This window comes from Rhea americana, unplaced genomic scaffold (genome assembly GCF_003343005.1).
Source record: "Rhea americana isolate MKP2758 unplaced genomic scaffold, rheAme1 scaffold_134, whole genome shotgun sequence".
Lineage (NCBI taxonomy): Eukaryota > Metazoa > Chordata > Aves > Rheiformes > Rheidae > Rhea > Rhea americana.
The window spans coordinates 835202-848373 of NW_028185417.1; the positions used below are offsets into that span (position 1 = coordinate 835202).

General features: G+C 38.6%; 1 protein-coding gene across 1 annotated transcript in view; it reads left to right on the plus strand.

Moving 5' to 3' along the window:
* The window catches only part of TIAM2 (TIAM Rac1 associated GEF 2), a 180234-nt gene that overhangs the window by 103948 nt on the left and 63114 nt on the right, over positions 1–13172 (plus strand). Inside the window, exons 8-9 of the mRNA XM_085297988.1 lie at positions 10363–10548; positions 11740–11886. Of these exons, the coding sequence (XP_085154114.1) occupies positions 10363–10548; positions 11740–11886 (333 nt within the window). The remainder of the gene's footprint in view (positions 1–10362; positions 10549–11739; positions 11887–13172) is intronic.

Here is a 13172-nt window from a genome sequence, read left to right on the forward strand (position 1 = left end):
CCATAGGTGGAGCGGACAAAATGTTCTGAATCATCTGTGGCATCCCCCTGCAGATTTGTGTGTAGGGTCTCAATGCCTCACGTGTTATTCTGATCACATGTTCATATTATGATTGTAGAAATGCCTGAATCTTGGCTAAAGTAATAGCTTGGAACTGAGGAAGCTTCACTACTGAAGTTTTGTTTTTAAAACAAAAAACAGAACAACACYGTGGGGTATAGGTACCTTGGGATTTTAGCCAAGCCATGCTTAAGACAGCCAGGGCTGATTGATGAGCAGCAAATGTTTTGTGCTAGAACTGTTCTTCAGTTAAAATAGTCACCTTATTGTGTGCATAGTGTTGCATATACGTAAAGCCATATTCTAGCTTTTACGATGTTAACCAGAAATCAATCCAATGATGCTTTATGGGCTGTGCCCATGGTTTTAGAAGCAGTGACTGGCAAAAGATGCTTTAATGAGACATCTCAATGTTCAGACAAAGGCTTTACTACTCAGGGCCTCTTGTGTACTAACCATGTCTAATAGTTAGATTAGCAATTCTGAATATAATTGAAGTAGTGATATCTTTTATTTTGTTAGACCATTAACAGAAAACATCTGATAACTGAGGCTGATATTTTGAGACCTTGTCTGTTCCTACCTTTGCAGCTGGGGTAGCTATTGCTCTATTGTTACTTCAGGCTGCATATTATGGCCTCACGAGCAGCTACCACAGTTTATTCCTTTTGCTCCAGTGCAGCATAATTATGTTACTTTGGTGTTAGTAGAACACTCTTAGCTTCATGAATTTGATACTTATCATATTCAAAATTCTTATTATACTGGCCTGAATTTGACCAAAGGCAGACTGACTCATCCTGACTTCACCAGAAAGCTCTAGCAGTACGCTTCTATCTAAAGCTTTTGAGCAGAGCTTAAATACTCAGGTTTGTGTAACGATTTGTAGTGCAAATGTTCATAAGCTCTTACATTGCTCAAATGTTTATAATTTCCGTGTCACGTATTTCATGGTCTAAAGTCTAGTGAGATAAATAGAGGAGGAAAACCCATAAACATTCCTTTATTGYAGCGGAGTTTGAGACTGGAATACACAGTGCTTACTGTAGCCTGTGACGCACTGAAGACAAATCCTAATGCAGATTAATTTAATTAATTTACCCATCCATTAGATCCTGATATTAGTAGTTTATTTAGACTCATTGAAATAGCATTCATGATGGTCTCTTAATTTCTGCTAATTAGATAGTCCATCCTTGAACAACCACCATTGTTTTCCAGGCCAGTCCAGGCAAGAAGTTGGCTGCGTTCTGTTATAAGTGAAATGCATCACTAGGGCTGCAGGAGATTTATTCCTGTTAACATTGTGTCTGTAAGTTTCTCAAGACATTGACTGAGGTCAAAACAATGAGACAGAGTGAGAGATGGATCATTTGCAAACGTCTCGTAGTTAGCAAACGATGAATTTATAATGAGCCTTTTCCCAGTCTTCATCCTTTTGATCTCTATAAACATCTCTTGCTACAGCTGCTAAAGGTTTGTTGGCAAAGTGACTTCAAAAAAAAAAAAGTCAATGAATAACCAGGTATCCTAATCTTTTGATTTAAATATATCAGAGAGGTTTTTTTATAAAAAGATCTTGATATAATTAGTAAACCATTGGTTTTGAAAAAAAAAACATTATTCCTGGGGGAAAAGTTTGCATATGTGTAGCTCAATTATTTAATAAGTAATTTTTTAGTTGTCTTTTGCACACTTTACGAAACAAGAAGAATGTAAATTCTGGGTTTTGTTTTGTTTAGGTTTGATGATGTTGTTAATGAATGGGAGTTAGGGGTCCTTCACATTGAAATATAGCATAGTGCAGATACTATAGCTCATAAACGTGCCATACATCCCATTCCAGAAGAGTTCACTGGTGATATTTTAAGTTTGGGGAGGGGGAATGATGTCAGTGGAAGTACTGTGATTGACTTCAGAAGGACCAGGATATTCTTTATGTGAATAGATGAAGCACAATCTACATTTTAATTTTTTTGCATTAGGGATTGTCTGGGAAATTTGTGATTTCTATATCATGACTCAATTTACTTCTTCTTTCTCAGAAAAACAATCACCAACTTTGAATTTCTATTTTCTTTTACATCTGTATTTATTTTAAAACCAGTACTTCTGTGCGGCAGACTTAGTAATTCACAGGGTTTTACAAGCATGCAAGTTTTTTTATTATCTCGCAGTTACCGTCACTTAAAAGGCAGTTGCAGTAAGGAAACCTGGACTTTAAAAATAGCCACACATATTTAAAAGTACACATATGTTTCTTTCTTGTGTCCAGCAGGTGGACTGCAGAGGCTAGAGTTTGATGCTTCTTTTATATTTGGTGGATTTACAGGCTAGCATTTGATAAAGTTAGTGCTAAACAGAAGAAGTGCAAATGAACAATTTACAAGGAAAATGGTGTTTCTCTAGAGAAAGTGCTGTTTTAGAAATGATGCTGTAGGACTAGTTGAGAAAAGTTTGCAGCCTAGATCAGATGTTCCCTCTCTCTGGGTTCACGGGCCCCGTAATAATAGATCTACGAGTTGTGTGAGAGCAAATGGCAGCCCTTCACATAGCTTTTGATGAATTTGTTAAGAAGCGAACAAAGAAGCACCCGCTACAGCAGTGTTCGTATAGCAACAAGTTCCAATAGGCCACTGGCAACATGGCTGGAAATCCCACTAACTTTACAGCTCTGGCAACCACGTGTGTTTCTATTACTGTATGCAATAAATATGCTGGGGGTGGTGATATTCCCTCAGGGTGCAATTTCTCTCCAAACCTCCAGAGAATTGGGACAAAAGGTAGCATATTTGAAAATCCCATGATGCTGAGATTCATTTCAAACCSCTTGGAGTCATGGTCTTTTATAAACGTTAGCTGTTTAACTCGGTAGAGAAATCACAGTAYTTGATATGAATATGAGGCCCTGTCTAACTGCCACAGAAGTTACTGAAAAGGATTATTAGCCTTTATGCAGAGCTCTTTTAACAAAATATTGCACATTAAGTCAGGAGTGGGGCTGCCTGTGCTGGCAGAACACTTTTAATGGCATGGAAAATCTACCTCACAGTGAGGGCTCTCGCTGTATTTATTCAGGTACTTGGTACTTTTCTATTGTCTCGTTTCAGAACAATAATACGAATAATAGTTGCTTGAAAGCATTCTGGACTTTGCTCTTCAAATTTTAATATATTGGTATAATAATGTTTTCCAGGCTATTTGCAGTTGTCTGACATGATTCATATTTTCTGTATATATGATACTTAACTGTACTTATCAGATGAGTTATGAACATAACTATTTACTTGCAGGCACTGAAAGGATGAAACATTAATGAGCAGAACAGGCACATGCTTAGAAATAATTTTCAGTGGAGTTTTTTTAATCTTTCCTCCAATTAGAAATAGTTTATCTGTCACTGCACGAATCCAAATAAGGAGATCGATAAGATGGTATTCTGTTTACTTTGAGTACTTCATGAAATCTCCACTGGTATCTTTCTTCTGTTCCCTGTGGTGGCCTCTCTCAGTCTCTCTCTCTCTCTCTCTCTTTTTTTTTTTTTTTTAACAAAAGGGGTAACTTAATTCCTTTTTTTTTGTTTAAAATGTAACTAACTTTATCTTTTCTCTCACTAAGACCTATATGATGATGACTGGAATAATTTGGGGAATTCTACTGCTAAGGCTTCAAAATGCCATATTTCATGTTTTCATATTTTATAGGGATTCCGATGAAATATTCTCTAACATTCAAGTGAGAACTCACAACAGCAACCCTCAAAGAGAATATTTTCAGAGAGCTTTGCTAGTGCTTGCCAGTTTTGCTGCACTCAATTCAACTTTAACTACAATGCATAATTACTTTTTTTTCCCCCTCTATATCCTCCTAAACTGACAAATACTGTATAAACTTGTTATGACAGATCTTCTGTTTGGGTGGTCTTTGAACTGGCTACAGCAGAGCTCTGTTTCCTCATCTGAGCAGTTCGGTTCTGCTCTTTTTAGGTGTTACTCTTCAGTGCGAGAGCCATTCCAGTATCCTCTCTCCATTAGTAAGAAAATCCTTCTCTTCTGGTAGTAGCCCGTCACTATGGAAGGGAGTGAGTCAGCAGCCAGGAAAGCTGAGGAAGGTCATCTCTTTTCCCCTCATGACTGTAACTACTATTTTACAGATGGATGAATTTCCATCTTTCTTTCAYATAATGTAAATATGAATAAATAATGAATAATAATGAAAATAATGAATAAACTATTACCGAGTGGAGGGTTGCACAGAGTTGTCTCACAGGGTGAAGCCAATGGGAGGGATGCACAGAAATGGCAGGTCCTCCCTCTTTTTCTAGGGGAGGAGGTAATGGGATAGTAAGATTCAGAGGCTTTTTAAAGTACATCCGTAACTATAACATGCATGCAATATTACTGGTTTCAATCATGCTATTGACGATTAAAAATACATGCTGGAGCTCTTCCATGTATCAGGTGATAGGGGTTTTGGGAAGAAGATGTTTTTCACCTGTTGTGCTTGGAGGTGATGAAAATTCTGTCCTTCCAAATAAACAGAAATAGCATTAGTAGTAAAAAGTCCAGGGAATTTTCTTAACCATTGCATTAAGTCACTGGGCAGGTGGAACATAAATCCTTGTGCTGATTGCACATCACTGTTGTTTTGCTCTATTACATTCCATTCTTTATTTTTAAAAAACTTAAAGTTATAACAGTATGTTAGTAATGGGTTTTATAATAATGGAATTTAGGGGAGGGTGACATTTGTGATCCTCCAAGTTTGCTTTAGGAAGTAATGGCAATAAGAATCTTTTCCCTGTCCCCAGATACTGAGTGACTCATTTATCCAGATGGGTACAATATGACTTGTGTCTGAGAACTGGGGACTGGAATGCCAAGAGTTTGGTGTCGTTTGTAATGTGGTTGAAAAGCTGTTCCTGTAAAGCTGCAGCAGGGGTTTCTTTCAAATCCGTGACATTCCCTAGATCAGCTTGCAGAAACGCTTTCAATCCGGGGAGAATAAGTTTTGTAGGGTAAAAGTCTGAATTTCTCATTACTGTAGATAGTGARTTGCCTAAGTAACTAAGTAAGGATCTCATACTTCTGTGTGATGCAGGAACTTTTCCTGAATCAAATCACTTTCAAAGTCTTACGCATTGAGAGAATGCCCTCCTCCCTGTGCGTCTTTTCTTTTTTGTTACTTTAAGTGCAAGGTGGAAAAACAGTATTTTTTTCAGATGACCTATCCAGGAAGTTTTTTCTTCATGCCTACTCTCTTTTTAGGAAATTAGTGAGTTTTTCCTATACTTGAGGTACTTCTCTTTTGAGTCAGTACAGTGTCATTTCTGGCACCACTTTCAGCCATTATTTTGCTTTTTTTATACTGAGCTCTGCTACTTGGTTCAGGAATTGTTTAAAACAAAAACAAACAAAAACCAAAAACAGATAGCCCCCCCCAACCCCTAGTGAAGAGCTGTTCTTGGGACGCTGTTTGCAGTGTAGCATATGAGGAGCCCGGGACACCGCTGGACACCCCCGAGCTCCAGTGACCGTCCCTGTCCTCGCTGCGGAGTGTCAGGGCCCTCTCTTTGCAGTCTGCGAACCCCTGGAAATCTGTTAGTGGAGGTGGAGATGCCGACAGAAGTTTCACATACAGAGAAGATGGTGTGGCATATAGGAACTGTTCTTTCTTAGTCACTTTTTGTAACTTCTTAGGAAGTATTTAATAGCTCACCAAACCACATGCTGGAAAACACTGATCTGTGTTGTCTGTTTTGACTGTATTCGCCCTTTGCTTTCCCAAACCTGCTACTTTAGCTATATAGCTATAGCAAACCTCACAAGATTATTGAATTAGCAAAGGCCAGCTTTCTAGCATCTTCCTCTAGCTCATCTGTTCATATGATTTTGAATTTAACGATATTATATTTTATATAAWATTTTATGATTGTTTCTCCATGTCTTAATTAATTTTCCACAAATGGCTACTTAAGAGCTGAAACCAGTCCTTACTGCCAAAGTACTTACTATGTTATAGTTCCTTTGTTAGTTATCTTTTGAGACTTCATTCCTGGCTAATTCTCTGTCGCAAAAATTAATCTCTTCACTTACTACTCCCCATGTAGTTACTACCCTGTCCTGACACCAGATGTCCTTGCCTTAATTTCTCCTGGTGGCCCAAACTAAATGATTCATGATCCTAATTTTTACTCCTTTATACCCTTCTGCCATAGTCTCCTTTATTCTCCCTACCTTATACGGCTGCTATGAGTCTAAATAAATTAATTTTGGTGACCCCTTCTTAACTTTCTTCTTGTCTTCTCTCATGTTGCCATTAAACTTAGTAATCCTTTCCTAACACTTGCCATACCAAGAATGACATCATTCCTCTTTGCTCACCTCCTTTAATACCTTTTTTGTAAAGTTGCATGAGGATTTTTAAACTATGATTGAAACTTTAGAGGAGAGGGGTTTGGATGCTCTAGCTTGCAATGCAGGCAGGCAGTCTGGCCAGCTTCCCCTTTCTTCTAGTTACAAGTCATGCTAGCTAAGCAGGTCATAAGGGGTGCTGATTGGCATGCCCCATGTTGGGACGTACATCTCTTATCTATTTGTGGGACCACTTACTGCTGTTAGGCTTTACCTTCAATTCTCATTCTGTCTAATGCATCCACTTTTTCCCATTTGCTTTAGAACAGATTTCAAAAGGGCCATTTTGCATACGCATGATGAAGTTAAATCCTTGAGCTTTCTTTCAGGTAGTCCTCCCACATGGGTCTGAGATTTGCCTCACACAATAGCAGAAAAAGGACTGCAGCATCCAGTCTGCCGATTGTAAATTAACTTCATGGACCAGGTCATACTTCAAAGAACTTTGAAGTTTTTTTTTTTTTTTTTTTGTTTATTCATTTTTTTATATTGTGAGCTTCCCTCATTTAGTCCTCAAGAATATAAATCTTAGGAAGAATTATCATAGTTTAAAGGGTTTAGACAAATAGCAGCTGGTATTGGTTTCTGGTCTCCAATTGGTTCCAGACATTTTGGTTTTGATAAGACTACAAGACAATCCYAGAAATTCCCTGCCCACAGCTTTTGCTAATGCCTTTAAATGTAACATCATGATTACTGCTGCTTTGGAGCTGATTAACTAGCATCCTGCATGACTGATAAACACAGTAATTTAATCATTCCTTTAGAATGTCCTTATGTTGTTCCCCACTCCTCATTCTTAGATTATCTTTATTTTAAAATAAGGTCTTAGTATAAATGTTAATCAGGATTTTGAGGAAGGCCTCAGAAACACATAAAAGCTTGTGTTCAGCTTACTTTCAAAGGGAACTGGATGCCCTACTCCAGCAGCACCCGGAGCAAGGCTTGTTCTATTTCTGAGGTGTTCAAAGTTGGGTTAGGCTCTGTACACGGAGATGTCACCCCGAAAGGAAGCACTTCACATTAGTTTACAGTTTGGGGCTGTGTGGAAAGCTGACAAGATGTTTTTGTTCTAGTTGGGTGTCAACACACAGAGAAACATAGTGACAAAACCTCTTGTTGGAATTGTCCCATGCACACGGTACTGGAGAACAGAAAAATATTCTGTTGGGGTGCCTGAGAGAAAAAGAATACAAAGTAAAGAATCAGATAAACCCAGGAAAAAAAWAATTGTTATTTTTGAGGGTGCATGTTTTTCGTGTCTGTGGTGAGAGATTAAATGAGGGCACCTGCATTGGATGTATACTTCTATCCTTCATCTGCRGATGTCTGCTGAGTCGTTCACATTGTGATCTTTTGTAATCTCTGTATTTTATTTTTAGAATATTCATTGGAAGATTTTTTTCTCTTTCTTTTCTATTAGTAAAATATAAATGAAAATTTTGCATTCACGAATGATACAAAATGGCATATTGTCTTCCCTTCCCTTTTTTCATGGACACTGCCAGAAAGATTGCCTCTTGCTGTAGCTGTAACTGATGCTACAGCTTGTGAGCACATGTGTAAGGAAGTCAGAATAGATAGCATCTCCAACAGTTGTAGCACAAGCCTAGGCGTTTTGCTAACAGGGCCTTTTACACTCTTGCATTGCTTCACTTTTTCATTGGGGATAGTAAGAGACTTGAGTCTAGACATAAAGGTAATGTGTTGGCTGATCAACTGCTTTGGGTTCCCTACAGGACATGAAAAAGTCGCTTCACCCATGAACACAGACATTCCCTGTCCCATTCATGGGAGATATCCTATAGTGCCTCCACTTTCAAGATAATTTAAATACCAAGAAAAAGAATTAAAAAGAATGGCACTACTATGGGAAATGGTCATTTTCCAGCTCAGTGAAGCCTGACAATTAAAGTAAACATTTAGAGAACTCAATATGGGGTATGTTTCAAGCGGGCAGTAACCTATCCTTTCCATAGCAGTTCTTTAAAATTGATTTGTTTGGAAGGCTGTGTTTCTCATGTCAGCATGCCTGTGGCAGTTCATGCCCTATTAGTTGTTTCTGCTGGTGATAATGTTCCTGACCTCCCCGGCAGGTGTCTGCAAGCGAGATGTACCCAAATTCTAAGCATCTGTGCAAAGCTAAGTGGCATCAGCTATAATGAAGAAATGTCTCAAAAGTAAACCAGCAGGTTAGCAACAATGGGAAAAAAGAAGTTTCAAGACAGTTACATGTAGTTTAAAACAGAAATAAAAAGCTTCTCRCAAGAAATTTAGAATAACGGTTGCTTTATTTTTAGTGAATCATATTTTTGTTTGCACTTCTGTCTCTGTCAATCACAATGCAATGAGGAATAGGGGCCTCAAACCAAAAAATGGTGAACAGTTGCTGTTAAGCCTCTTCTTGAAGTTTACCTCTAGAAAACAGTGTGCAGAAGAAGATTCTYGAAGATTCTGCTGAGGCAAGATGTGTGTTTAATGGTTGTGATATTTGGCAGCATTATAAAGAAACTGAACTGATTTTGCTTCAGGGCAAACCTGCAGGTCATATCGTTCACCTTGGATTTTTATTTATTTTTTATTTTTTTATCAACTTGTTTTCGAGTTTGTAAAGGTGTTTATTCTAAATTTAAGGTGTTTTAAGATGATTATTCTAAATTTAAGGTGACAATGTCCTGTTAACACAGGCACAAGTAAGGTGTGACAGGGAAAGGTATGAAGTCAATGCACACTAGAGCAAACATGATAAACTTTCTCTACAACCTTGACCCTCCCGTTTACAAGCTGACATATAGCAGTCTGAGCTGACATCTGAAGGAGACCACTGTCAGGGGATTTTAACAGTCCTCAGCTTATCTGCATGGACTTACTGTTTTTCTGCCTTCCCATGTGAATGTGTCTAATATATTGAACACARCTGCCCTTTTCTTTTTATTTGTTGTATTGCTCAATATTAATGTACATCAATACTAATGTACACTATGAGGCAGATTTTAACCGTAACTACCAATGTGTGAATTGGAGAAATGAAAAGCAAAATTTGACTTCTGTGCAGTATGTAAAAGTGTGCATTTGTGTAGATGAGTGTGTATATACGCAAACACTTACTTAAAATTTGTCCTTTCAGACTTGATTCAGAACTTAACTCATCTAGATATATATTTACATCCCTTCAGTTTCCTAATTTTATATTAAAATTGGCTTAAGATATCTGTTATGTATACACATATCTGTGTTACATATATTTAATATTGCATCAAGGGTATGCATGCATTCTTTTTTGGGTCCAATGATATGTATTGGGCAAATATGACTGCCTAAGCATAACCATATTTTATCTATTATCTAAACAGACAAAGAACCATACATGCTTGCRTTGCCTGTATCCTGTTTACAGATAGAGAGACCATAGGAAGAGCATTAAAACATGAACAGAACCTATCAGCATCGCTGTTTTGTTTACTGAATTAGCATAGCCATGCATGATTTCAGCCAGCCAGCTATACAATCTAAGCTCAGAAAACTGAAGGAAACAAACCTAATCTCCAAAAAGAAAAAGGGAAAAAAAAAAAAAAAAAGCCCTTCATGAATCACAGGGTTATGTTTTTATGTARCTGCTTTTGTGGCTATCGAACTACCCAAAGTTCATGGTATGTTCATCTTGTCAGTATGCATTTAAGACCACCAGCTTTGTTTTATTTCAAGCCGTCTTTTGAGTTGTTGTAACACAATATGACTGAATGTGTTTTGGCGGGGAATAACTAATCTAATCCATATACCACCAGATGAAAGTAATTTACTATGGGTTTGTGGAAGAGCTCARATTTTCGGTGCAGCCCACAGAAACATTTTCTCCCCCTTTTAATTGTCCCTTTTTGTATCTAAACAGATCCAGCAATGGGAACAGAACCTGGAAAAATTTAACATGGACCTGTTCCGAATGCGATGTTATCTAGCCAGTTTGCAAGGTGGGGAGCTCCCAAACCCGAAGAGCCTTTTGGCTGCTGCCAGTCGTCCTTCGAAATTGGCCCTGGGGAGGCTCGGCATCTTCTCTGTCTCATCCTTCCATGCACTGGTAAGTCTGTGTGTGCTTTTCATGGGTATGTAATATAAAACCAACATTAATRTTATATTTATATGTTGGAATTGTACTAGGATAATTCATAGTTGCACCCACACACACTGTCCACACAGCCTTGCTCCCTTCTGCTTGCTCCTTGGCAGCAAATAATTTTCTTCCCTAGGGACAGACTTTGAAACCACGAGAATATGGACGTAACACTTTTTTGTCCCTTGAGACTCCAGAAGCTGCTACTTTTGACTTCTATCTGAACAAGAAACAAAACAGAGTACTTTTCAGATGTAAACAAGTCAATGTGTTGAAATTTTGTCACTCCATTTCACCCTCCTCGAGTTCACAGGTTAAAGAGCATAACAACTTAATCACTTAGAGTGAAATAAACCTAAAGCTGAAATTTCCAGAACTGATYTTGGTCCCTCTGGTTTGAACTTACCAATTTTGAAGATTCCAGAGGGCTTGTTTTTTTGGAAACAGTTTGATACCCCCTGTTAGTATTTTTAGAATAGACCAAAACTGGAGGCAATCCAAAATTATAAGTCACTTTTGACTGTGGCCTGTGTTTGAAAAGATTAATGAGGAGGATACTCGGCTGCCGTAAGCTGTTGTCACCGTGTTGGCTTCAAGTGAACTGTGGCAGTAACAGTTTGCCTCTGCTCTTTAACCTTAGAGGGCTRTGAGGCTGATCTTTGCAGAGCAGGCTAGATCACATCTGCAGCACAAGTAAGACTGGATGTCCATTCCTGAAAGTCCATTCAGAGAATGTGCTTATTTCTGCTGCTATTTTTATCTGTGTGGTTTGTGTTTTTGGTTGTTAATAACATAATGCTGCAGCATGTTTACCTTCTGTGTTTGGGAATTCCTCTCTCCAGGAATTTCATCTCAAAATCATTCTTCTTCAGAGTCTTTTCATTAATTTCTTCCATTGCACAAAGCAATCTTTTCTCAGGTCCTCTCTCTGTGTGACCTGCTAATTTTGCTCCATGACATAAAATACGTTCTAACGCCAACTGAATACSAAAATACCAAAACAAGCAGCAGGAAGGTTAAAGCACTGTCGCTAAATCTTGGCATGTTATASTAAGATGAACTAAAGTAACTCTCATTTGATGCCTCAAGTTGAAATARCTGTAGTTATTTTGCTCCTATGAAAGTGATGCAGGAAGGCCTGTCTATATGTTTAAATAGATCTGCTCCAGGGATGAAGCTGCCCTCAGGAAGCGTACCCTGTCTCTGTCACAACGAGTCCGAAGTAAGAAGGGTTTATTTTCTTCACTGAAAGGACTGGACACATTGGCAAGAAGAGGAAAAGAAAAGCGACCTTCCATAACTCAGGTAGGTGTCATTTGCCAGGATCAATGCCACTGAAAGCATTGAAAGGCTTATTTTTAATGAGGCCTCCTTCAATGAGACCCTGTTGGTGTGTGGCTTAGCAGATGTCGCCTGTCTGTTAGGGTTGTGGTTGCCACTTCAGTAGACAAGGCCAACTCGCAGTGGGAGCCTTCACTTTGTAAGGAGTGTTACTATATATCTAATTTCRGTTTACTTTGTGATGAGTGAGATTGGTGAGTGAGAGGTTTTGATCCAAATGGGCTAGTTGATTATCAGCAGTGCAAGACCACTGGGCTTGAATTTGTAACGAAACCTGTCTTCTGGCCAGACTGCAGACTGTTTGGAAGTAGGGTATGTTAGGAGACACCTGGTATGCACAGCCCTTAAGACAGTGTTGTGCTGACTTATAACTGGGACTCTGAAGTACGTTGCGATTTAAATACAGAATAACACGTCGGCCTGTAAGTGAGGAGAGATTGATGCACCTCTTTAGCAGGACCTCTTATGGGGGGATGTGCAAAGCAGCATGTGCTGCCTGGAAGTACTTTTTAGCCAAAAGAAGAAGACTGCTGTCATACAGAAGGCCAGTTTTCCTGTTGTGTAGATAGCTGACTAATAAAATTGTATCAGTTTACACCAGCTGAAAGCTTGGCACAGGTTTGTCTTGTTGGAGCACATAGGCCCAAGAAGAGAAAGGCTGTGCCAGCGCTTCCAGCCGGTCTCATGCATGCCCGCACTGAAGGACTGTGCTCCTGCTTATGAAATCGCAGGCATCACACAGGATTATTTTCTGCTTATGAAACAAATGGCCTGTGCATATATTCAGTGTAAACCCCACATGTCAGGAGTCTATGTTTTCCCAGTAAAAACACAAGTAAATGTGAAACAAAAGGTCACAAAAGGCCTTCTCCCCTGAAATACAATAAATAAGAGCAGCAATACTTCCATGGCTCTACRCAGAAGGTGTACACATGCACTCACGCTCAGAGCACTGTCTCTTCGCTAACCTCTGCCATGTCTSTAACATCTACTGCAAAACAGTATTTTGTGCACTGTGCATTAGATAACATTGTTCCTAGGTCTTGTATTTTGATTTTTTTTTAATAAAAATCTATGCTCACTTAGCAGTCAAAAATTGGCTGCTACTACATATGTAAGGCAATCTGCTTTTGCAATATTTAAACATGCCTATCCATATTCATATTGCAATAGTCCAAGAGTTGATGCAACAGCTTTAGTGTTGCAAAATAACATATCAAGGTTTTCTGGTCAAGCAGTTTGTATTCTTA